Raw genomic sequence first — 22,095 nt, 5'->3', positions numbered from 1 at the left:
AGGCAGGTCCTCCTCCGTGGCCCTGTTAGCAGGTCCATCCACAGCTCAAAGATGACGGTCATACATTCCCCCTCACTCTGTACTGTGGTTTGTGGCCTCAGGTTCTTGGGGAGAAATTTCTCTGCTTTTGTGGATTGGTTTTGTCTGCATTTCCCTATGGCTGTGCATCTTTCTGAGGTGACATTGGAAGTGACTTTGCCGTGGCCTGATAAAACTGAAAATGTAACTTATTAAGCCCTGAATTGTATAAGCATCAGCTTCTTTTATTTTTGAAGCAGTGAGAACGTTAAGCTTGCTGGTTTATAAAGTCTAGTAAGTTTATTGGAGAAAAAGTACCCTACAAACGTTAAGACACAGAATAGATTTTTCTTTTTGATCACTAGGTTTCTAATGCTCCTCCTTAGACTGAAGCTGGAATTTTGTTTGATTTGGTTTGGTTTGATTTTTAGCGCAGGTGCTATCCCTTTTATATCAGTGCCTTTTTGACAGAGGTGCAAGAGCTCCATATATGTAGTTGAATAAATTGTCAAGGTAAAGAGAGTCAAATTAAAATTTGTGCTTGTTGATAACTATTTCAGACATTTCCCCAGCGGCTAAAGTGGAATACAGATTATGAAGCTGGATCATTGGAATGAATGTTAGTGAATTGCCTTGGTATTGTGTTTACTGTTGAAGTTGTATTTTCCTTTCTTATCTTCAAGAATCTGTGCTTTCCCTTTCACTGAGTTGCCATTGTCCAGTGATGTTCTCATATCTTAGAAAGTTTTGTGTTTTCGTCTAAGGATTCGAGAAAGCAGTTTGTGTTCTCAAACTTGCACTGAAAAATGTTAAGTACCCTTCCTGAACTGTGAAAAGGACAAGGAAAATTCTCAATTGCTGCTAATTTGCCTGAACTGGTTTCCCCCCAGCTTCTTTCCTTTCTTAGGACTCCTACTCCAGAGAGGATACCTCATCTAGGGCCGTGATGCCACTTCCCCATCACCTGTGTGCTGCTTGGTTAAGCTAATGCTGCGGATCCCTCGTCTTTTGTGGAGGAATCAAGCTGACTCTTGGCATGAGGACCCTGCCTTGCGGGGGTTGAGAGTGACACTGCCATGGCTTCTCTGGATGACCCAGGGGAAGTGAGGGAGGGCTTCCTCTGCCCTTTGTGCCTGAAGGACCTGCAGTCTTTCTATCAGCTGCAGTCACATTATGAGGAAGAGCATTCTGGGGAAGACCGTGATGTCAAAGGGCAAATTAAAAGTAAGAGACAGGGACTTTCTGCTTATCTCATTCTGTCACTGGGAGCTTTAACTCGTGGGATGGTTTTCATCAGCTACCATGTTGCCACCGTAATATGATAAACAATACGAAATTAATAATAATCATAGAGAACATATTTCTAGTGCTTTCCATGTGCCAGGCATTATTCAAAATCTTCCAGTGTATTAACTTCATTTAATTCTCACGATAACTATGTGACTATGAGCCCATCTTACTGATGAGGATACCAGACACGGAGAGATTAGACACAGAGATAACTTGCCTGAAGCTGCAAAGTGAGGTAGAGCCTGGCTTTGAACCTAGTAAGTGTAATTACTGTCCTCTGCTGTCTCTTGCTAGGATGTTTGAATTACCTAACTGCCAGCCTAAGAGGATTTGGGGTGGAATTCCTTTCCTTTGCTCTGTAAGTGGAGGCACATTGTACACCCGTTTACCTGTCACAAATTCAGGCCTTCCTGCCATCCTTACTTCTTCAACTAGACCTTGTCCTCTGCAGCACAGGAAAAGGAAGATTATGGTTGAAATATAAGGAGTTAAACCCAAAAAGTTAAAACTTGGTTTTTGAACTTCCAAGGACCCTCAGGTCCTGGAGGTTTGCAGAAAGACTTTTTCAAATTCTTGCTGTACAGATTATTCATTTCCCGAACTTTAGATTCTAACCCCTAAATATGATGCTGGTGCTCTGGAATTCACTTTCCTGGTGATTCAGTTAATAGCTGGCCACATTTCTGAAGGCAATGAGATTAAAAAGGTCTATTGCTGTATTCACAATTCTTTGTTGGGTGGGAGAGAAAGGAATGATCCATGTATTCCTAAGCGGACTCTGGTCTCCACATGTGTGAGTCACATGCCCCTTGTAATCAAAGTCTCACTCCATGTCTCACTTTTCAGTTCAGAAAAAAAGAGTTGTTGAAAGTATTAACATTTATAACTTCTGTCAAAAATATGACAAAGTCAAACATTTTCAAAATCCTGAAGGCTGCAATGGACTAGGTGGCTTCTGGCTATAGAGGCTGGAGCAGAGTCATAACTCTGAGGAGACCCAAAAGAAAAAAGAAATGTATGTTCTTTCACATACATTGTTATTTCATTTGACTCTCCCAACAACCCTGCAGGAAGGTGTTGGTCTCGTTTTATAGAGAAAAAGTGAGGCCCAGAGATGTGGAGTGACTTATCCAAGGTCAGATAGGAATTGACGGAAGTAGGCCTTGACCCCATGTCTTCCATCACCTCTAAGCCTAATGCTCCTCTTTGCGCGTGGCATCACTGATGAGGTGAGGCCCTGTATTCCAGTCACAGCATGCACTGCAGCTGGAAAACTAGCAAACGAAGGAACTGATTGTCTAAGGGTCCTTTGGATAACTGAAGGGCCTCCATGATTTTCAGTGAGCATCTAGTCTTAGTGCCAGCTCAACTGAGTCATATACCGTGATATCACTAAAACCTTGATGCCGGTGGGTGGAGAGATTAGAGAACGTCCTCACATTCCTGTGATGACTGCCCTTGTATTAGGGGAAAAATGTGTAAGATTATCGAGGGAATAATAGATATAGGGCCTTCTGCTGCTGACTGAATTGAAGTGAGGATTGATCCTGAGTACTAGCTGGAGAGAGACTGGGAGTTATCAAATTTAGTTTCTCTTTTCTGTCAGTGTCTGTTTCTCTCTGCTTTTCTGTTTCTGCCTCCTTTGAGAAACAGTGAATTTCCTGCTCCTTTGGCTGTGAGGGGAAGACAGGCAAAATGAATAAGGCACCTAGATTTTAGTCCCCTTTTCTTTCATGTAGCTCATAATCACAAAGTCAAGAAGTCAAGACTTGGGCTTTCTTTTCACTAATGAAAAGGAGAAACTTGGTACTGAGTTGAAGAAATGCTTTGGGCCGATCAGATACTGGAAACTACCTCTTCAGGTGGAGTTCTTTCCTCCTACCTCTGCTTCCTTTACTTGGCTTGTTTTGGGCTCTTGGAAAACCTGGGACTGGAAATAACTCTCAAAGATGTTAGCTAAGGGGCCGGGCTGCAAGCAGTAAAGCCTGCTTTTATTAGGAAGGGCATTTCTAATTCTCTGTTTAGTGTCCGTTACAATGGAAGGCTGCAAGAAGGACCTTTTTTGGTTGGCTCAAGCTTTGGTTCTAACTCTAGCATAATCTCTTAAAACTAGCCTCACCATCTCTGACAAGGGCAGGTTATGGGCTACTTTCTCTCCTAACTCACAGTATCTCACATCAGAGGGAAACTATGTATATAGCCCATTGTCTTCCTGGTGCCTTCATTAGGCTTATTTATAGCTACCTTCTGCTATAAAAAAGCCATCCAAACCTTTCAGGAAGGATTCAGTGTCTAGTCCATTTTGTGTCTAGGACATTTGCCTTATCTGAGATGCATTTTTTTTTTTAACAAAGCCTTTTCAGGACACAAGCGCTGTCAGTTGAATTTAACTTTCCTCATTTTCTCTGTTCCTCTTAATCAGCCTCTTTTTTAGGAAGCTTGAAATCTGGGAGACACTCTGGTGTTCATTAAGATTCTGATTCCATTTGTCTTGCTGGAATTTGGGAGGCAAGACCCAAGGCTAGGGAATGACTTACAGGGGGATAGACTGTACTATCCATAATGTCCTCGGGACTCCCCTGGTGGCGCAGTGTTTAAGAATCCACCTGCCAATGCAGGGGACACGGGTACGAGCCCTGGTCCGGGAAGATCCCACATGCGGTGGAGCAACTAAGCCCGAGCGCCACAATTACTGAGACTGAGCCCTGGAGCCTGCAAGCCACAACTACTGAGCCTGCATGCCACAACTACTGAGCCTGCGTGCCACAACTACTGAGCCTACGTGCCTAGAGTCGGTGCTCCGCAACAAGAGAAGCCACCACAATGAGAAGCCCGCGCACCGCAATGAAGAGTAGCCCTAGCTCGCCGCAACTAGAGGAGGCCCGAGCACAGCAACGAAGACCCACTGCAGCCAAATAACAAATAAATAAATAAAAACATAATGTCCTCATATTCCTGCTATTTAGCTCTCTCTCTTTACCTTTCGAGCTCTTGACTTCGCGTTTTTGTCCTCATAGAAGCACATAGTTCCTCTTGTGTACTTCCTTGGCCCCGAGCTGTTACAGTCCTTGAATTTCTTTAATTTTGTGTGAAGTAGTCTCTTTTATCTTTTATGGCCCTAGGATTTTAGACTAGAGTTAATCATAATAATACTGCTGAAATCACAGTCTGCAGCTTTCTTATGGGACCCCAGACCCAAGAGTTCCCTTCCGTACTACATATCTAAAGTACAGATCTTTGAATTCAAGAATCTCTAGTTCAGAACCAACTTACTGGTATGGTTTGCTGATGTTCCTCAGCTTGCAGTTGAGTCTCTCCTTAACTGTATAATTGATTTAAGCAACAAGATCCCTGTGATGTATATGGGCTGGAGGATGGAATTGGACCAGTAAATGGGATTGTGACAGTGATTCTAGAAGTTTTCCTCCTTCCCCCATACTACTTATGTCCTCAGAAAATGAAAGAACCCTGATACAGGAGAAGTCATGAAATGCATTGGGACCCTGTTGATAGGTGAAATCTAAGTGCTTTTCCTATAGGACCATGACTCTCTTCTGGGTTATCTTCGTGGTTTCATATGGTGTTTGTTCCATTTTTCAAGGTCTTGTCCAGAAGGCTAGGAAAGCAAAGAACAGGCTGTTGAAACGAGAAGGAGATGACCGAGCTGAATCAGGGACCCAAGGATATGAGTCTTTCAGCTATGGAGGGGTTGATCCTTACATGTGGGAACCCCAGGAGCTTGGTAAGAAATTCTTTTCATTTGTTCATTCATTCATTCAGCAAATGTTTATTGAACATCTATATGTTTTAAGAGTTGGCTGAAGAGACACCAGTAAATCAGAATGGTTGTAAGCTTCTGAACCTTGTGTTCTAGTGGGGGGAGAAAATGGACAAGAATGAGCTGGGCCTCTGCTTTGTGTTAGGCACTGCATTAAATGCTTTACTTGTGGACTCGCGTTTAATCCTTACTGAACTCCATGGGGACCTCCCAGGGTCAGACAGCTAGGAAACTGCAGAACTGGGGTAGGAATCCAGGTCTTTGACATCAGCCCAGGTGCAGTCCATTGACTGGGCTGTCTCTTCTTGTGTAGACATTGATTACCTCCCTACTGAGAAGCACTGGTTCATGCAACTTAATTTTCTGAAGCATGTAATTGTGTTATCATCTGCTTACTTTCAAAATTACCATCTTTTCGGGATGATGAAAATGTTATAAAATTTATTTTGGTGATGGTTGTACAACCCTGTCAATATACTAAAAACCATTGAATTTGTATACTTTAAATGGTGAATTGTATGTATTTGAATGATAACTCAGTAAAGCTTTTACCAAAAAGATCATGCCACATGGAGTTGAACTAGCTAATCTTACATGTCCTTTAACTGTTGAATGATAGTGATCATTAATATAGTATTTTCTATCCATGTGATGGGTAAATAATGATTCTTTCGTAGTAGTTTATTATACTTTGTTTTGTTTTGGGGCCTCTCTGCATGGCACGTGGGATCTTAGTTCCCCAACCAGGGATCGAACCCATGCCCCTTGCATTGGAAGTGTGGAGTCTTAACCATTGGACTGCCAGGGAAGTCCCATAGTACTTTATTATACTTTGATACTCATTATCTTGTTCACCTTTCACAAAAGCCTTGTGAGGTAGAAAGGGTAGTGATGCTCATTCCATTTATAGATGAGAACACAGGCTCTAAGAAGGGAAGTGATATTTACCCTGGGGTCGTCTACCAAATAGTGCTGCTGCAGGATGTGTCTTTTATTTTATTTTTTAAATAAATTTATTTATTTTATTTACTTTTATTTTTGGCTGTGTTGGGTCTTCATTGCCACGCACAGGCTTTCTCTAGTCGCAGCGAGCAGGGCTACTCTTCCTGTGGTGCACGGGCTTCTCATTGCGGTGGCTTCTCTCGTTGCGGAGCACGGGTTCTAGGCGTGCGGGCTCAGTAGCTGTGGCTCACGGGCTCTAGACCGCAGCCTCAGTAGTTGTGGCGCATGGGCTTAGTTGCTCTGCAGACTGTGGGATCTTCCCAGACCAGGGATCAAACCCGTGTCCCCTGCCTTGGCAGGCCGATTCTTAACCACTGCACCACCAGGGAATTCCAGAATGTGTCTTTTTGGAAGAGGAAAGTCCTAGAATTACACTATCCAATATGATAGCTACTAACTGTATGTGGCTATTTAAATTTAAATAAATTAAAGTTAAATAAAATTAAAAGTCAGTTGCACAACCACACATTAACCACATTTTAAGTGCTCAGTCTCCATGTGTGGCTAGGGGCTACCCTGTTGGAGAGTGGAAACATTTTATTTTCATTATGGCAGGAGAAAAATGGCTTAAAAATAAGATTATACGTATATATTTATTAGTTACATATGAAAGACAGAAACATGAAGGAGACTTTTCAAGCATATGAATTATTAGCTTTTTGATAGCTTATTTCATGATTGCCAGTGTTAAATTATCAAGGTGATTTACTGATTAACTTGCCTGTTTCAGCAACTGAAGGAAGTCACAAATTACAAAAGGTCACGTGAATGGCAAATTTTAAAAGTTAATGTGTATTGTCACTCCTAAAAATTCGAAACTAAAATTTAATTAGGTGTTAAAGTTGATTAGGAAGAAGGAAAGCGTGGATGCTAAAGAGTGTAGCATAAAGATCTAGATATGGTAAAGCAGCGGTCCCCAGCCTTTTTGGCACCAGGGACCAGTTTCAAGGAAGACAGTTTTTCCGTGGATGATGGTGGAGGGTGGATGGTTCAGGTGGTAATGTGAGCGATGGGGAGTGATGGCGAGCTGCAGATGAAGCTTTGCTCGCTCTCTTGCCTTCCACTCACCTCCTGCTGTATGGCATGGGTTGGGGACCCCTGTGGTAAAGTGCCTAAATGAATAGGCCGTCATTGGGTAGAAGAAATGAAATGAGTGCTGGGAGGGTTGAGGGGGCAGGGCCGGCTTTCAGAAGAGGTGAGATTGAGCAGGTTATATTTCAGATGCACTGAGACAACAGGCTACTTGGTTCCATTTGTGTGAGGAGGTTTGTCCTGGGTCTTGGCTGCTGGACTGAGAAGTTACCAGTTTAACTAGCCCCCTCCAAGGGCATCTATTAGTGTTTACATTTGGGGGGCTATTTTGTGAAGGATTGTTTTTATTCTGATGAAAAACCATATTGTACCAGCTTTGAAAAGTACAGAAAAGTATGAGATGTTTAAAAATCGCCGATAATGTTACTGCCTTTTTATTTAACAAAAATTCATGTGCCAGGCAGTATTCTAAGGATTTTATAAATTTTAACTTCTGTAGTCCTGATAACAGCCCTGTGGAGTAGGTACTACTGTTTTCCCCATTTTATAGCTGAGTACTCCAAGTTACAGAGAGGTTGAGGAACTTGTCCAAGGTCACACAGTGTGTGGCAGAATTGAAACTTGAGCACAGGCTGGCTCCAGAGTTCAACCTCTGTCCTTAAGGTCTTTCCTATCATACTTTGTGGCCCCAAGGTGACCACAGTTAACATTTTAGCAAATTTCCTTCCATTTGCTTTTCTAGTTTTTTAATTTTTAGTAAGACTCTAATGGACTTCCCTGGCAGTCCAGTGGTTAAGACTCTGCGCTCCCAACGTAGGGGGCCCAGGTTCAATACCTGGTTGGGGAACTAAGATCCCACATGCTGCATGGTGTGGCCGATAGATAGATAGATAGATAGATAAATAAATAGATAAATATAATAAAATCCTAGAATGTTTGAAATTCAAGGTAGAGAGGCTCCCTCAGGGAAACGACAAGTCGTTTATGTCACCACCTCCCCTCCTAGGTGCTGTGAGAAGCCATCTTTCCGACTTCAAAAAACACCGAGCTGCCAGAATTGACCACTATGTCGTTGAAGTCAATAAATTAATAATCAGGTTAGAGAAGGTAAATCTTTTGTTTTAAAACACTTTTTTTCTGCAAGTATAAATCTTCTGGGGGGAGAATTGCATTTCTGTAGCATGTGTCTTGTATATTGTGTATATCCAATGCTGGCAAGGAAGCGCCCCACCTAGAGCTGTGCTGAGGACGTGGTGGATGGTTCTAGCCTGGGCTGGCTTTACTGAAGGTAGTGGCCCAGGTTGATGACTGGCCACATATCCCGCTTCCCTTTTTCTTCCTATGAAGGCCACTTGGCTGCTGGACAGCCTTTCTGCCTTTAGATCCTTTCCTCGTTTGGGTGTCCCAGGGACAATCACGCAGTGAGGCATAGTGTGTGATACCATGTGATGGCAAACAGAGAGGCTAGTAACCAGGCGTGTGAGGAGTACCCTGCCAGGGCCAGTGTGCAGTGTGGGAACCTCTCGTCCTGTGGTTGGTTTAAGAGTGTGTCTTCAATACCACGATCGCTCTGTTTACTTTAATCCTGGAAATGCTTGTTGTGTGTAAGCTGGGTTGTGTGGTGGGCATGGCAGCAGCCACACGGGTTCAATTCTTTATGTGTACTTCGTAGGGCAGAAATATGTGACCGCTTTCATTGTCCAGGAGGACTGTGGCGAATCGGGGGGTTCCCATTGCTTTCAGTAGCCACCCCACCGTGCCCTTGCCTACCCGTGGTTATTGCTTAAGCGGGTAACTGACAATAAAGAGATTGGAATGGGTCATGCGAAGGGAGGTACCTTCTGGATGCAAAGCTAATACTCTATCCCCCACAAAGTTGTTTTGTGACATTTTGGGTTTGGAGACGACAGATAAGACTTGAGCAATGCTGGTGTGCTCATTCCCACTTGATGCTTCTGCCTGTAGAAAGTGTATACACCACCAGATTAATTCCTTCTGGCACTTTTTTCTCCTTGTCAGCTCACTGCATTTGACAGAACAAATACTGAGTCTGCGAAGATCCGAGGTAACTCTAGAACTTTGCTCACATTCCTTCTATTCTTTATCTTTCTTCTTGACCAGATCTCCTTTTTAAAATGGCCTACATTTATGTTTGTTTGGTTTTTGTTTTGTTCTTCCCAAAGCAATAGAAAAGTCCGTGGTGCCTTGGGTCAACGACCAGGATGTCCCCTTCTGTCCAGACTGTGGGAATAAGTTCAGCATCCGCAACCGCCGCCACCACTGCCGCCTCTGTGGGTCTATTATGTGCAAGAAGTGTATGGAGCTCATCAGCCTTCCCTTGGCAAGTAGGTGATGGGGAGGCGGGCCCTGGACCCTGATCTCCTTTTGAGACTAACTTGTTTACTAATTACCACTGGGTGATTTGGGGGACGTTTTAAAAAAATTAATGGTCCATGTGATCTTCATTCATTTACTTGTTTATTCCTTGAAGCCCATTACAGCCTAGGCCCTGTGTTAGGGACCAGTGATTCAATGGTCTGTAACAGAGGTTGGCAAACTTTTCCCATAAAAGATCAGGTAGTAAATATTTCAGGCTTTGTGGGCCACATACGGTCTCTGTCACATTTCTTCTTCTGCTTTAAACAACCTTTTTGAAGTGTAGAAACCATATGTAGCTTGAGGGTCACACAAAAACAGGCTGGGCTTGGCTTGCAGGTTGTTGTTTGCCCACGTCTGGTCTATAAGCATCATCCACTCCTTCAGGGAGTCCAGCATCCAGCAGGGGAGACACACTGACAAACAAGTGCTTTATAAAGAGGCAAGTATGATGAGAGAAGTTGTGTCAGGCACGTGGGAGAGTTGACGGAATCTTTTTTTTAAAAATAAATTTATTTATTTATTTATTTTTGGCTGTGTTGGGTCTTCATTGCTGCCAGCGGGCTTTCTCCAATTGCGGTGAGCAGGGGCTACTCTTCGTTGTGGTGCGCAGGCTTTTTTCATTGTGGTGGCTTCTCTTGTTAGGGAGCATGGGCTCTAGGCGTGTGGGCTTCAGTAGTTCTGGTGAGCGGGCTCAGTAGTTGTGGCTCGTGGGCTCTAGAGTGCAGGCTCAGTAGTGGTGGCGCACGGGCTTAGTTGCTCCGCGGCATGTGGGATCTTCCTGGACTAGGGCTCGAACCCGTATCTCCTGCATTGGCAGGTGGATTCTTAACCACTGTGCCACCAGGGAAGTCCCGAGTTGATGGAATCTTTGTCAGCTCTGCTTGAAGTGGCAGGTGAGGCTTTGAGAGGAGACTGTAGGAGGTGGTCTTAAAATGAGCAGCGGGCTAGTCCTTTCCTTTGAGCAGAGAGTCACAGACAGCTCACCGTCATATAGAACAGGCTGTAATGTCGTAATATGAGAGCCACTGAGTGCTGCTGAGGCCGCTGCAGAGGCTGAAGAAGAGTGAGAGTGTGGGTGCTCAGGGTCAGGAGGTGACGTTTGAGAGCAGCCTTGAAACACAACTGGGACTGCAGAGAGGTGGGGCAGGCAGGCATCGTGGGGAGAGTGAAGAGCTGGTGCGCAGGCGTGGGATGTGGAAAGGCCTGGGGAAGGTTAGTAGATGAGCAGGTACAGTAGTTGGGGGTATGAAACACTGCTTGGGAATATGGGAATGAGGCTGTAAAGGTTAGGTGGAACACAGTGTCCCAGTGGTCCAGAACTTTGAACCTCAGCTGGTTAAAGGTTGCTAAAGATGATCTCATGGGGTTTTGGCTAATTCTGGGACTTTTGGGGTGATTTTGCAACCCTGGAGAGTTCTGCTGACTCTGCATGTAACGTTGGCTGCAGGATGTCTGGATAACATGGGACAGAAATAGATGCTTCCTCTGTCGAGCTCTGATGTCCAGCGGGCTCGCATTACCTTGATACTTCCCCTTTCTCCCTGAGGCGACCCCCTGTCTTACCGAGACTTTATAAGCTATGTTTTGGGGACACTCTTCACCTTCCTTCTTTTGAGTTAATTAACTGACATTTACTGGGCAGCTGCTATGAGGTGGCCCTTTTGGAAAAAATATAGGGCTGCAGCTATGAATAAGACAGTTTCTACCCTCAGAATCACAGATTCCTAGGGCAGCTCTGGGGTGTACATAGAGCTATCACTACAGGGAAAAGTGGGAAGTGCTCCACAAGGGGCGATGTAGTAGAAACTGATAGAAAGGCAGATTGTTTTTGCCTCAAGGAATTGCGGGGGTGGGGGGGGGGCTTCTGGGAGGATGTGCCATTTGAGCTGAGCTTTGGAAGGGGTAGGAGTCGGGTGTGGGGGAAGGCCGTGGAGGGTAGCCCAGGGAGAGCCTGGGTTGTGTCTCAGGCACGGGGCAGATGGAGCAGGGCAGTAGGTGGTAAGGCCAGGTTAGGGGTGGGCTTCAGAGCTTCAGAGACAGACTGTCCTAGGCTGCCTGGCTCTTTGGCAGCTGCACTGGGCGTCCATCCCACCTCAGAGCCTGAGCCCGGAAGGCAGAGGTGTGGGTGCTTCTCGCCTGTGGGCAGAGCCTGCTCTCGTGCCACCCCCGCCGTTGGACTCCACTGCTGTTGTGGCTGGTGGGGTGATTGGAGGCTGTGGGCTCACTGCTGCCTGTCCTGTGTTGTGCTTTACAGACAAGCTCACCAGTGCCAGCAAGGACTCCCTGAGCACTCATACCAGCCCCAGCCAGTCACCCAACAGTGTCCACGGCTCCCGCCGGGCCAGTATCAGCAGCGTGAGCAGCGTGAGCTCTGTCCTGGACGAGAAGGATGACGACCGGATCCGCTGCTGTACACACTGCAAGGACACATTACTCAAGAGAGAGCAGCAGATCGACGAGAAGGAGCACACCCCTGACATCGTGAAGCTCTACGAGGTGATTCGTGTGTGGCCTTGAGTCTGATTCGAGAGATCTGGCTGTTGGTTATATACATGCCTGCAGATTTTGGAGAATGCTTTGGGAAGTCATTCCCTTGAATCATTTTTAGTTTTTGCCAAAGGGCACTAGCTAGGGCCCTGGGTGAGTCACAGAGTCACTGGGTATGTTGCAACAAACTTGTTCCCTCGCCCTTTCATGCCCACTTGACAGCGGGATGGGGGGGTGGTTAGGGGCTTCTGTGGCCCAGGGGCAGGAGGAAGGGTGGTTGCCATGCGGTGTGGACAAGTTCTGTGGGTGGGCAGGAGCTGGAGCTGGTGGTGAAAAGTGGGCTGCAAGAGTCCTGCCACACTCACTTGGAGTTTGAGAAACTGCCCAGAGGCTTAGAGCTTCCTCTTTTAAGTCCATTCAAATGCTTCAGCTCTCATTACCACCAGCAACCCTGGAATGCCTTCAGTAGATGCTGCTTTAAAGGAGCAGAGTGTGGTGCCAGAAGCTGGGATTTAGAGTCAGACTGGGTGTGAGCCTGGCTCGGCCTCCTAATGGCCAGGTGAGGCCTGCAAGATGAGAAGGATGAGCCAGGTGGGGGTTGGGCAGGGAGGTGGTAGGAAACGGGGAGGAGGAAACCAGCCCGGGCATCGTAAGCAGTTTGTGCAAAACTGAGCAGAGGAGGGGTGTATCTTTTTTTTTTTTTTTTAATAGATTATTTATTTTTGGCTGCGTTGGGCCTCATTGCTGTGCGTGGGCTTTCTCTAGTTGCGGCTAGCAGGGGTTACTCTTCGTTGTGGTGCGTGGGCTTCTCATTGTGGTGGCTTCTTTTGTTGCAGAGCACGGGTTCTAGGTGCGCGGTTTTCAGTAGTTGTGGCACGTGGGCTTCAGTAGTTGTGGCACATGGGCTTCAGTAGTTGTGGCTCACAGGCTCTGAGCTCAGGCTAAGTAGTTGTGGAGCACGGGCTTAGTTGCTCCGTGGCATGTGGGATCTTCCTGGGCCAGGGCTCGAACCCATGTCCCCTGTATTGGCAGGCGGATTTTTAACCACTGCGCCACCAGGGAAGCCCCAAGGAGGGATGTGTGTTTGTCTGATGATCACTGTATGGTCACTGGTAGCAGTTCTGCAGGTCACAGTGGCTGTATTTCTGAAACCACCATGAAAATACTCAGGCTACTAGAAATGGTGTTAATTAAACCCTTGCTGAGCTGCAGATGTAGCCATTGTCTATCCTTTATGTGGAGCTCATGATCTGACAACTCATTTTTGTAAATAGCTGCCGTGCTTTTGGCTTCCTTCTTTTTTGAAGTGAGCCCTGGCAGTGCCTTGTGCTGGTATCTGGCATCACCTGGCAGATAAAGGACATAGCAACTAATTTCTTTTCTCTACCTTGGTAAACTCAGATGACTTGTGTCCTGGAAGGCCTTGCTCCTCTCAGAAACATCTGGTCAAACATCCGGGCTTCCCTGGTGGCACAGTGGTTAAGAATCTGCCTGCCAGTGCAGGGAACACGGGTTCGAGCCCTGGTCCGGGAAGATCGCACATGCCGCGGAGCAACTAAGCTCGTGCTCCACAACTACTGAGCCTGGGCTCTAGAGCCTGCGAGCCACAACTACTGAGCCCGCGTGCCACAACTACTGAAGCCTGTGTGCCTAGAGCCCATGCTACGCAACAAGAGAAGCCACCACAATGTAGAAGCCCGCACACCGCAACGAAGAGTAGCCCCCGCTCGCCACAACTAGAGAAAGCCCGCGCATAGCAACAAAGACCCAACGCAGCCAAAAATAAATAAATTTATTAAAAAAAAAAAAAGTTCACCCTCGCTTTCTTTCCTTCCTGCAAAGTTTTCTTGTAGAGTAGGTCTAAATCAGGAAATTGATAACAACAAACAAAACAAAACAGAGCTAAAAACCACTCTCTGCACTTTTTTCATTTTATAAAACTGCACATTTTAAATACATCTGTTGATTCAACATAACCTCTGGGTAGGCTTTTCTGTACCTTGAGAGCACAACTCACCTCTTCTTTTTTGTTCGTAGAAATTACGACTTTGCATGGAGAAAGTTGACCAAAAAGCTCCTGAATACATCAGGATGGCAGCATCATTAAAGTAAGCTATTCCTCTCTGTTTTACTAATTTAGTGGTGGCTGTTTTCTGGCATTTTAGGTCAATTCTTTAGTAGGTGAAAATGAAATTCCTAACTCTGCCCAGGCTTTTATTCTGCCACTGACTGCAGAGAATCTTCGTCATATCTGTATTTCTTTGGGGTGCATGTTACAGTCCTGTGTATTCATGTTCAGTCATGTGACCCCAGCTTTTCTGATTGAGCGGGTTTAGGAAGGGCCTTGGACGATAAGCACCACTGCCAAGTGCAGCATCCAGAGGTGAGCAAGGGCACTGTGCCTCATGCTTGTGCCTGGGTAGATGCCACTTCAGGGTGACACTGAGGTGTCAGGGCTGAGAGCAGACATTTCCTTTAGGTCAGGGGTTGGCAGACTTTGGCCCTTGGGCCACATCTAGTGTGCCATCTCTTCTTTTAAAATTAAGATTTAATTCACACACCATAAAATTCACCCTTTTAAAGTGTAAGTTCAGTGGTTTTGGTGCAACCATCACATCACATTTAGTACAACATTCACAAAATTGTACACCCATCAGCACTGCTGAATTCTGAAACACTTGCATCATGCTGGTTAGAAACCCCGTACCCGTTAGCAGCCCCTGCGCCATCTCCCTTTCTCTGGCAGCCACTAGTCTGCTTTCTGTCTATGGATTTGCCTAGTTTGGATATTTCATGTAAATAGAATCATAGATATATGATCTTTTGTGTCTGGCTTTTTTCACATAATGTAAAGTTTTCAAGATTCATCCCTGTTGTAGCATGTGTCAGTGCATCATTCCTTTTGTATGAAGGCACTGTGTGGGTAGACCACATTTCGTTTATCCATTAGTCCCTTGGTGAACATTCGAGTTTTTCCACTTTTGGCTATTGGGAATAATGCTTCTATCAATATTCATGTATAGGTGTTTTGTGGACATATACTTTTATTTCTCTTGGGTATATACCTAGGAGTGGAGTTCTTGGGTCATATGGTAACTCTGTGTTTAACTTTTTGAGGAATTGCCAGACAGTTTTCCAAAATGACTGCACCATTTTACATTCCCATCAGCAGTGTATGAGACTTTGAATTTCTCCACATTCTTGCCCACACTTACTTCAGCATTATAAATACAATGTTATTGGGACACAGCCATGCCTGTTTGTTTGATTACTGTAGCTGATTTTGCACTACAGCAGCAGAGTTGAATAGTTGCAACAGAGACTGTATGGGCCTCCATAGCCAGGGGGGAGCTACTGTTGCTGAGCGTGTTTCCAGGTGTCTAACCCTTATGCCTCCAAAGACCAGTTCTGAAGTGCTTTAAGTAAGTGCCTTTCAGTCTGTCACTCATTCACTCAGTGGATATTTATCAAGCACGAGTTACGTGCCAAGTGCTGTTCTGGGTGCTGGGGCTGCAGCAATGGACAGTGGAGACAGCTTCATTATCATGGGAGTGCAGACTGTAACCAAGTGAACAAGTAACGCACATGATAATAATGCCAGGCATGATAGGTGCTCCGAGGAGAATATAGTTGGTTGATGTGACTGAGACCAGGGCAGTGATTTCAGATTTGGGCCAACCCTGTTATTTTCCACATGACTTGGCGTTATCAAGACAAAGTGCAAGTCTTCTTAGTTCTGATCTGATGTTCTTTTTGCAAACTGTGCAGTTAGAGATGATGAAACAACTTTATTGAATCTGCAGATTACAGCACACACCAAGATTTTTCCAGCTAGGCCTGCCTTATAGATGGAAAACAGGTAAACACAGCAGTTCTTTCTGCTTATTTAACTTAAATTGCTGTTGCCTCAGGAAGAGAGTTGAGTGGCCATTGCTGAGGCTGGATTAATAGCTTGGAGATCATTTGAAATGTTTCTCTTCACAGTAAACATTGTTTAAGCTTGTCGCATGTGCTACTTACTACGGGTATAAAAATGAAAAGCCATAATCACTGCACTTGGAGTTCAGCAGTCTGGTGGGAATGGCAGACTAGTAAAGGAACAATTCTAAGACCACATGATAACTGTTGCTGTTCCTCTGAGACTGGGGTTAAGCCACCTCACCTCTGGCCTTCCCTGATGTCCCATCCTCCACCCTGGGCAGAGTTACTCCCTCTCACCTCCTTTCTTGAGTTGGCGTCCAAGTGATTTTCTCACACAGGGAGCAATTGTTCGTGAGACCCGGGAGCATGGAGCAACTGACAGTGCCACATGGGCTGTGGCTTGGATTCCTTGGTCAGCTTTCCTATCATTCCTCCGCTCCCTGGGTAGTCTTTGAGTGAGAAAAGAAAGTGCCTTCTCTTACGTGGTCTGACCAACTCATTTAGTAAACCACTTCATCCGTCTTACTAGATGCACTGAAATTGTTCAGGGAAAGTAGGCTGAAGTAGATTCAGTCACATTTATTTTGGCAATGAGCTTAGGAGCTGGTCCTCAAAGACCTCGGCACTAGCGTGTCCCTATGGTGTCTGCAAATTAAAAGCAGTTTCTAGTTGATTAGCACTTATATTTTGAAAAGGAATGAGCACTGCAATATATGCAAGAGTCTGAAATGCCATTTGGAGAGAATTAACTGTCTACCCCTCTGTGAGTCCTTTTACACCACACTGTCCGTTCAGTGCGATGACATTTAGATCAAACATCTCTGTGATTTCTCCCTAGTGCTGGAGAGACAACCTACAGTCTGGAACATGCCAATGACCTTCGAGTGGAAGTGCAAAAAGTGTATGAGCTAATAGACGCTTTAAGGTAAGGTCTGTTAGGTGATGTCTTACGTGCTGCCTTGAGTGGAGGAGGTGCTTTGTTAATGAGTGGTGGGCGGCCAGCAGACCTGAGCTTACCCAGTCCTGGTGATAGTGGGAGTGTGTGAGGAGGAGGCTGAGTGAGGGAGTTGCCAGCTCTGGCACTCCGTGCATCTCAGTAACTTTCGGTTAAGGATTTCTATTGTTCATTATTATTAAAGGAATAGGAGTTGATTGACACCAGCTGTGTGCCAGTCACTGACTACTTCCACACAGAGTAGCTCCTTTATTATACCATGGTTACCCTGTGAGGTAGAGATTAACATCCCCATTTTATAGGTGAGAGAATGCACCACAGCTAGAAGAAGTGCTGGAGCCCAGATGGAAACACAGATCCTTTTCTTCAAGTTGACCGCTGCCTTGGTTTTTTTTGGCCGCGCTGTGCAGCTTGTGGGATCTTAATTCCCCGACCAGGGATCGAACTGAGGCCCATGGCAGTGAAAGCACCGAGTCTTAACCACTGGACCACCAGGGGAGTCCCAGTCGCTGCTTTTTAACTGTGGATTGGCTGTTGGGGTTACATCAGCCCTTAGCAGTGTAGGAAGTACTGTGACTCAGAACAGAGATGCGGAACCGTTGTCCATCCGTACGTGCAGGGCTAGCTACGTGGTTTTAGGGTCTGCTGCAAAATGAAAATTCAGGTCCCTTGTTCAAAATTAAGGATTGTAAGACAGTGATAGCAGAATATGAAACCAAACACAGGGCCCTTCTGCTGTGCTGGTCACTCACCCACGACACTGGCCCTGCACCAGTGGTCAGTGCCTCGATGGCTGAGTGTTTGTCGTTCACCCTGTGCTTGTTTGGGGACTTGGGTACAGCCAAAGGGTAAGAAATGGGCTTTGCCTGCAAGGACATTTCAGTGGAGTCTCTAACCCATTTCTCTACACATGTTGCTGGCATGCAAGGCTGGTGACTCGGGACTTTTCACCTATGTTTCTGAGGCTGGCAGTGCCTGTTACAGTGATGTATTTGTTCCAATTCAGTAAGAAGATCTTAACCTTAGACTTGAAGCAGGACCCTCCACCACATCCAAACACTTTACGGCTACAGAGGATGATCAGATACTCAGCTACGCTTTTTGTGCAGGTAAAGCCATCCAGGGGTGGCAGAAACACTGCACTCGCCTCCCCTGCTCTTCTACCACTCTGAAGGGAGACTGGGCCAATGGCTTGTTTATTTTTTGTTTGTACATTTATTACTTTTTAAGGTTATAAATGTGTCAGTCACATCTAGAGAAAAATCTGGATGTCAAAGAAAAGTAAATATTCCTTTTAGTCCTATGTCCTTAACACCATCCTGCCTCATTCTGATATATTTTCTTTTTTATTCCATTTGCACTGGTTATATAATGTAGTTACATATGTTACTTATAGTAACTTATAGTTATATAAGTAGTATATTTGCAAGTTTAGGCCTTCTTATTGCTGAATTTTATATCATAAGCCATTTTTTTTTTTGGCGGCACCACACGGCATGCAGGATTTCTAGTTCCCCGACCAGGGATCGAACCCATGCCCTCTGCAGTGGAAACACCAGGTCTTAATGACTGGAGTGCCAGGGAAGTCCCATAAGAACTTTTTTATGTGGTCCTCAAACAGCTCTTGTTTCAATGACTACAGAATAGCGCTCTGTGTACACTATCCTTTAACTATTCCCCTTTCACTGGGCATTTGATAGATTCCCATTTTTTGCTGTTGAGGATTGCCTGATGGACATACTTGCACATAGCATTTCCTCCTTGGGATAAGCTCCTACGGGACTCTTCCTGGGCCATTGGTTTGGAGGAAACAGTTGATTATTCAAGGGCGCACTAGACGTAAGTGGTTGGATCTAAGTTGTTTCTACCTCAGAAAGCCCTTGTGAGAGTCACAGTCAATCCCCTGTGGTGCTCCTGACAGGGATCTAAGCGTCCTGTTGGGTTAGTTTCCCAACATCATAATGCAGAGAATGAGGCCCTTCCTGCTTTTGATTAGTGGCTGTATTCCACAGTCATTTGATGAGTGCCTGCTGAGTCCCAGGCAGTGTTCTAGGTGCTGGGTATCCTGCCATGAGTAAAGACAGACATTCCTGTTCTCATAAAGCTTGTATTCTAGAGAGGGGAATCGAAAAGAAACAACTAAAAAGTATAGCTTAAGAGGGTAGAGAGTGCTGTGGAGAAACGTAAAGAGCGTGGGGTTGGGGCTTTGAAGGAGGCTTACGGATGTAGACAGGGAGGGCAGGAAAAGGCCCCCACTGAGAGGGCAAATAACTGGAATGTCTGGTGTTGATCATTTCATCAGGAAAAGGCTGGCCTATTCGGAAGTTGGCTCTGGTCCGATTTCAGCGTTAGGTCCTTCCCTGCTCTGCTCACTAACGTGACTGTCCGAGAGTGGGGTAGCTTAGCTTAAGTGGGCTCTCCCTAGAGGGCTTCAGGTTCACTTTTTCTCCTAAAAGGGTTTAAGTGTAAAATTGCCTGTGACCCCCTACAGGAAAAGTTGCTTGGTTTGATGTCACTGCCAACCAAAGAACAGTTTGAGGAACTGAAAAAGAAAAGGAAGCAGGAATTGGAGAGGAAGAAGATCCTGGAGAGACGGGTGAGTGAAGCTCAGGGATGCTGGCGTCCTGGCTTCTTCCCTGCGGCTCCCTTGAGCGCAGAGGCTTCCTCAGGCTCCCAGGAGGTCCTGTGAGGTTGTTGTTAAGTCAGAACCTCTCACTCTCTCTACTTTGCATTCTCCTTCTGTTCTTTTTCTGGCCTCTCTCATCTTCAGAGGTCAGAGTAATTATTTTTCTCTCCAGGTCCTATTTTTCTTTCAGAGGTTCTACTGATTTTCTCCTGTCCAGAATACCATAGAGACTGGCAATCCTCCCCCTGGTACAAGCTGCAGAGGACCCAGACACCAGGGAGTTCTTTCTAGAACACTTTGGAATATGCAGTATTAAACAGAATAATATGTGTATTTAAGATTGTGTGAGGTTCTAGTGTAGATGAGCGGTAATAGACCTCAGAGATTTAAGACAAGTACATGGCCAGTGAATCTAAGATTGAGAAAACCTTATCCCTTAACTTACTGTTATTTGGTATTTTAATTTTGAAAATCAGGGTTTGTCCCTCCTTCCCTTCTGATAAAAAAGCCTGATTTGATTTTAGCAGTTGGATATCGTAGTCCTGAGGTGGAGAATTGGAGTCTCACTGATACAGGGATAGCGGGACCGCAGAGGGTGGCTGGCGGTGTGGCTGTTGGCCTGGTGACCGTGTTACTTCTCTTTGGCTTTGGTGTCTCCCCAGGCTGCCCTGGAATCCCAGCGAAGGCTTGAGGAAAGGCGCAGTGACCTGGTGTCTCATGCGACCAACGGGGAGGTGGTGTCCCTTCGCGGGGGCCCTGCCCCGTTGAGAAAGGCTGAGGGCTGGCTCCCGCTCTCTGGAGGTCAAGGGCAGGTCGAAGACTCGGACCCACTCCTCCAGCAGATCCACAACATCACATCCTTTATCAGGCAGGCTAAGGCCGCGGGCCGGATGGATGAAGTGCGTACGCTGCAGGAGAACCTGCGCCAACTGCAGGACGAGTATGACCAGCAGCAGACAGAGAAGGCCATTGAGTTGTCCCGGAGGCAGGCCGAGGAGGAGGACCTGCAGCGGGAACAGCTGCAGATGCTGAGGGAACGCGAGCGGGAACGAGAACGGGAGCAGTTCCAGGTGGCATCTCTGCACACGCGGACTCGGTCCCTGGACTTCCGAGAAATCAGGCCTTTTCAGCTGGAGCCAGGCAGAGAGCCTCGCGACCATCTTGCTCATGCCTTGGATCTGGGCTGTTCCCCAGCTCAGAGCAGTGCGGCACCCAAGACCCCTTCACCCAGCTCGGCTCTCGAGCCCATCAGACTGTGGTCTGGGCCCCCAGCCCTTGGCCAGGAATTCTTCCCCCAGAGCACCACGTCGCAGCACAATGAGGTGCCCTCCCTAAATCCCTTTGATGAGGAAGACCTCTCCAGCCCTGCAGCAGAGGGCACGGCCAGCCCTCCTGCTGCAGAGCCTCCTCTCAGCCCTCCAGCCTGTGTCCTCAAGGAGTACAATCCTTTTGAGGAGGAGGAGGAAGAGGAGGCAGTGGCAGGGAATCCCTTCACTAGCCCAGACAGCCCAGCCCCCAGCCCCTTTGACGAGGAAGAGGGGCATCCCCCTCAGAGACCCTCAGGACCTCCTGTTCCTGGCAGCCCCTTCGAGGAGGCCCCCTGTACTAACCCGTTCGAGGTGGACAGTGACAGCGGGCAGGAGGACGAGGAGCCCATAGAGGAGGAGCTCCTCCTCCAGCAGATCGACAACATCAAGGCGTACATCTTCGATGCCAAGCAGTGCGGCCGCCTGGACGAGGTGGAGGTGCTGACGGAGAACCTGAGGGAGCTGAAGCACACCCTGGCCAAACAGAAGAGGGGCGCCGACTGACCGTGATGGGCAGGGTGCCTCTGGGGCCTGGCAGGAGCCAGGGGAGCAGGAGGGAGGGCTGCTGGAGTTGATGGAGAAGGAGGAAGGGCGAGATTTAAGCTGCATGCAGGTCAGTGGGGGAGGAATCTGCTGTTTCGTGCTGTGCACTTGGAGCTTTTTCCATGATAGTTGAATAATAAAATGGGAACTAGAACAGGAAGAATCAGCATGCATTTGCTGTTTTTCCTGTTTTTTTTTTTTTTTTAATAATTGGTTTTTCCCTTTAGAAGGGAATTTAAAACTTCACTGCCGAGATATAACTAAGCGCAGTTCTGTTGGGCCCTGGGCAGAAATGGCTACTGTGTACCTCTTGCGGCCATTTGCTCCTGCCTAGTGTTTGGTCATTATGCAGTATTATAGGGCAGCCTTATATAGGGCCCTTCCTTTAGCCAAGACAGACAAGACAGAGTCCTGTAAATTTTGCTCGGCTCTGGAGGAAGTCTGTCCCCATTAGGGTATTATGTTGCTTTTACCTGGGACTTCCACTGCCCTACTGGGCACATTCTGTCTGTACAATGGAAGGGAGAGGTCTTGCTATGAAGGCAGTAGTTAAGACCCAGGAAAGCCCAGCACCTCTTCTTAAGAGTGGGTAATGGTGATGAGGTTTCACCGGGGTCTGTTTCCCTCTTTGACTTCTTGTTTGTCTCTTTCAGGAAGTTAAACTCCCAGTGCAGGGGTATCACTGTGAGTCTGATCATGAACTGTTTACAAAACAGGAGTGGGTAACTTTTTGGTTGATGGAGGTGGTATAATTTGG

General features: G+C 46.4%; 1 protein-coding gene across 1 annotated transcript; it reads left to right on the top strand.

Annotated features, from left to right (window-relative positions):
• Positions 1-925: 925 nt before the first annotated feature.
• Positions 926-21,299, top strand: RBSN (rabenosyn, RAB effector). The gene is made up of 11 exons (XM_065885581.1): positions 926-1,242; positions 4,910-5,050; positions 8,127-8,227; positions 9,140-9,185; positions 9,304-9,465; positions 11,754-11,995; positions 14,024-14,094; positions 16,746-16,832; positions 17,869-17,971; positions 19,354-19,458; positions 20,151-21,299. Exons 1-11 carry the CDS (start codon positions 1,095-1,097, stop codon positions 21,297-21,299), a joined length of 2,355 nt encoding a protein of 784 aa, XP_065741653.1. The 5' UTR covers positions 926-1,094.
• The last annotated feature ends 796 nt before the right edge of the window (positions 21,300-22,095 follow it).

The sequence above is a fragment of the Phocoena phocoena genome, chromosome 10, assembly GCF_963924675.1.
Source record: "Phocoena phocoena chromosome 10, mPhoPho1.1, whole genome shotgun sequence".
NCBI lineage: Eukaryota > Metazoa > Chordata > Mammalia > Artiodactyla > Phocoenidae > Phocoena > Phocoena phocoena.
This window is presented reverse-complemented; position numbering and strand designations above follow the sequence as displayed.

Bases quoted from the DNA above. Each gene is read 5' to 3' on its own strand.
- RBSN (XM_065885581.1), top strand. From the start codon at position 1,095: ATGGCTTCTCTGGATGACCCAGGGGAAGTGAGGGAGGGCTTCCTCTGC. The intron at 5,051-8,126 runs GTAAGAAATTCT...CTCCCCTCCTAG, and splicing joins GTGGGAACCCCAGGAGCTTG to GTGCTGTGAGAAGCCATCTT. The intron at 16,833-17,868 runs GTAAGGTCTGTT...GTTCCAATTCAG, and splicing joins GAGCTAATAGACGCTTTAAG to TAAGAAGATCTTAACCTTAG.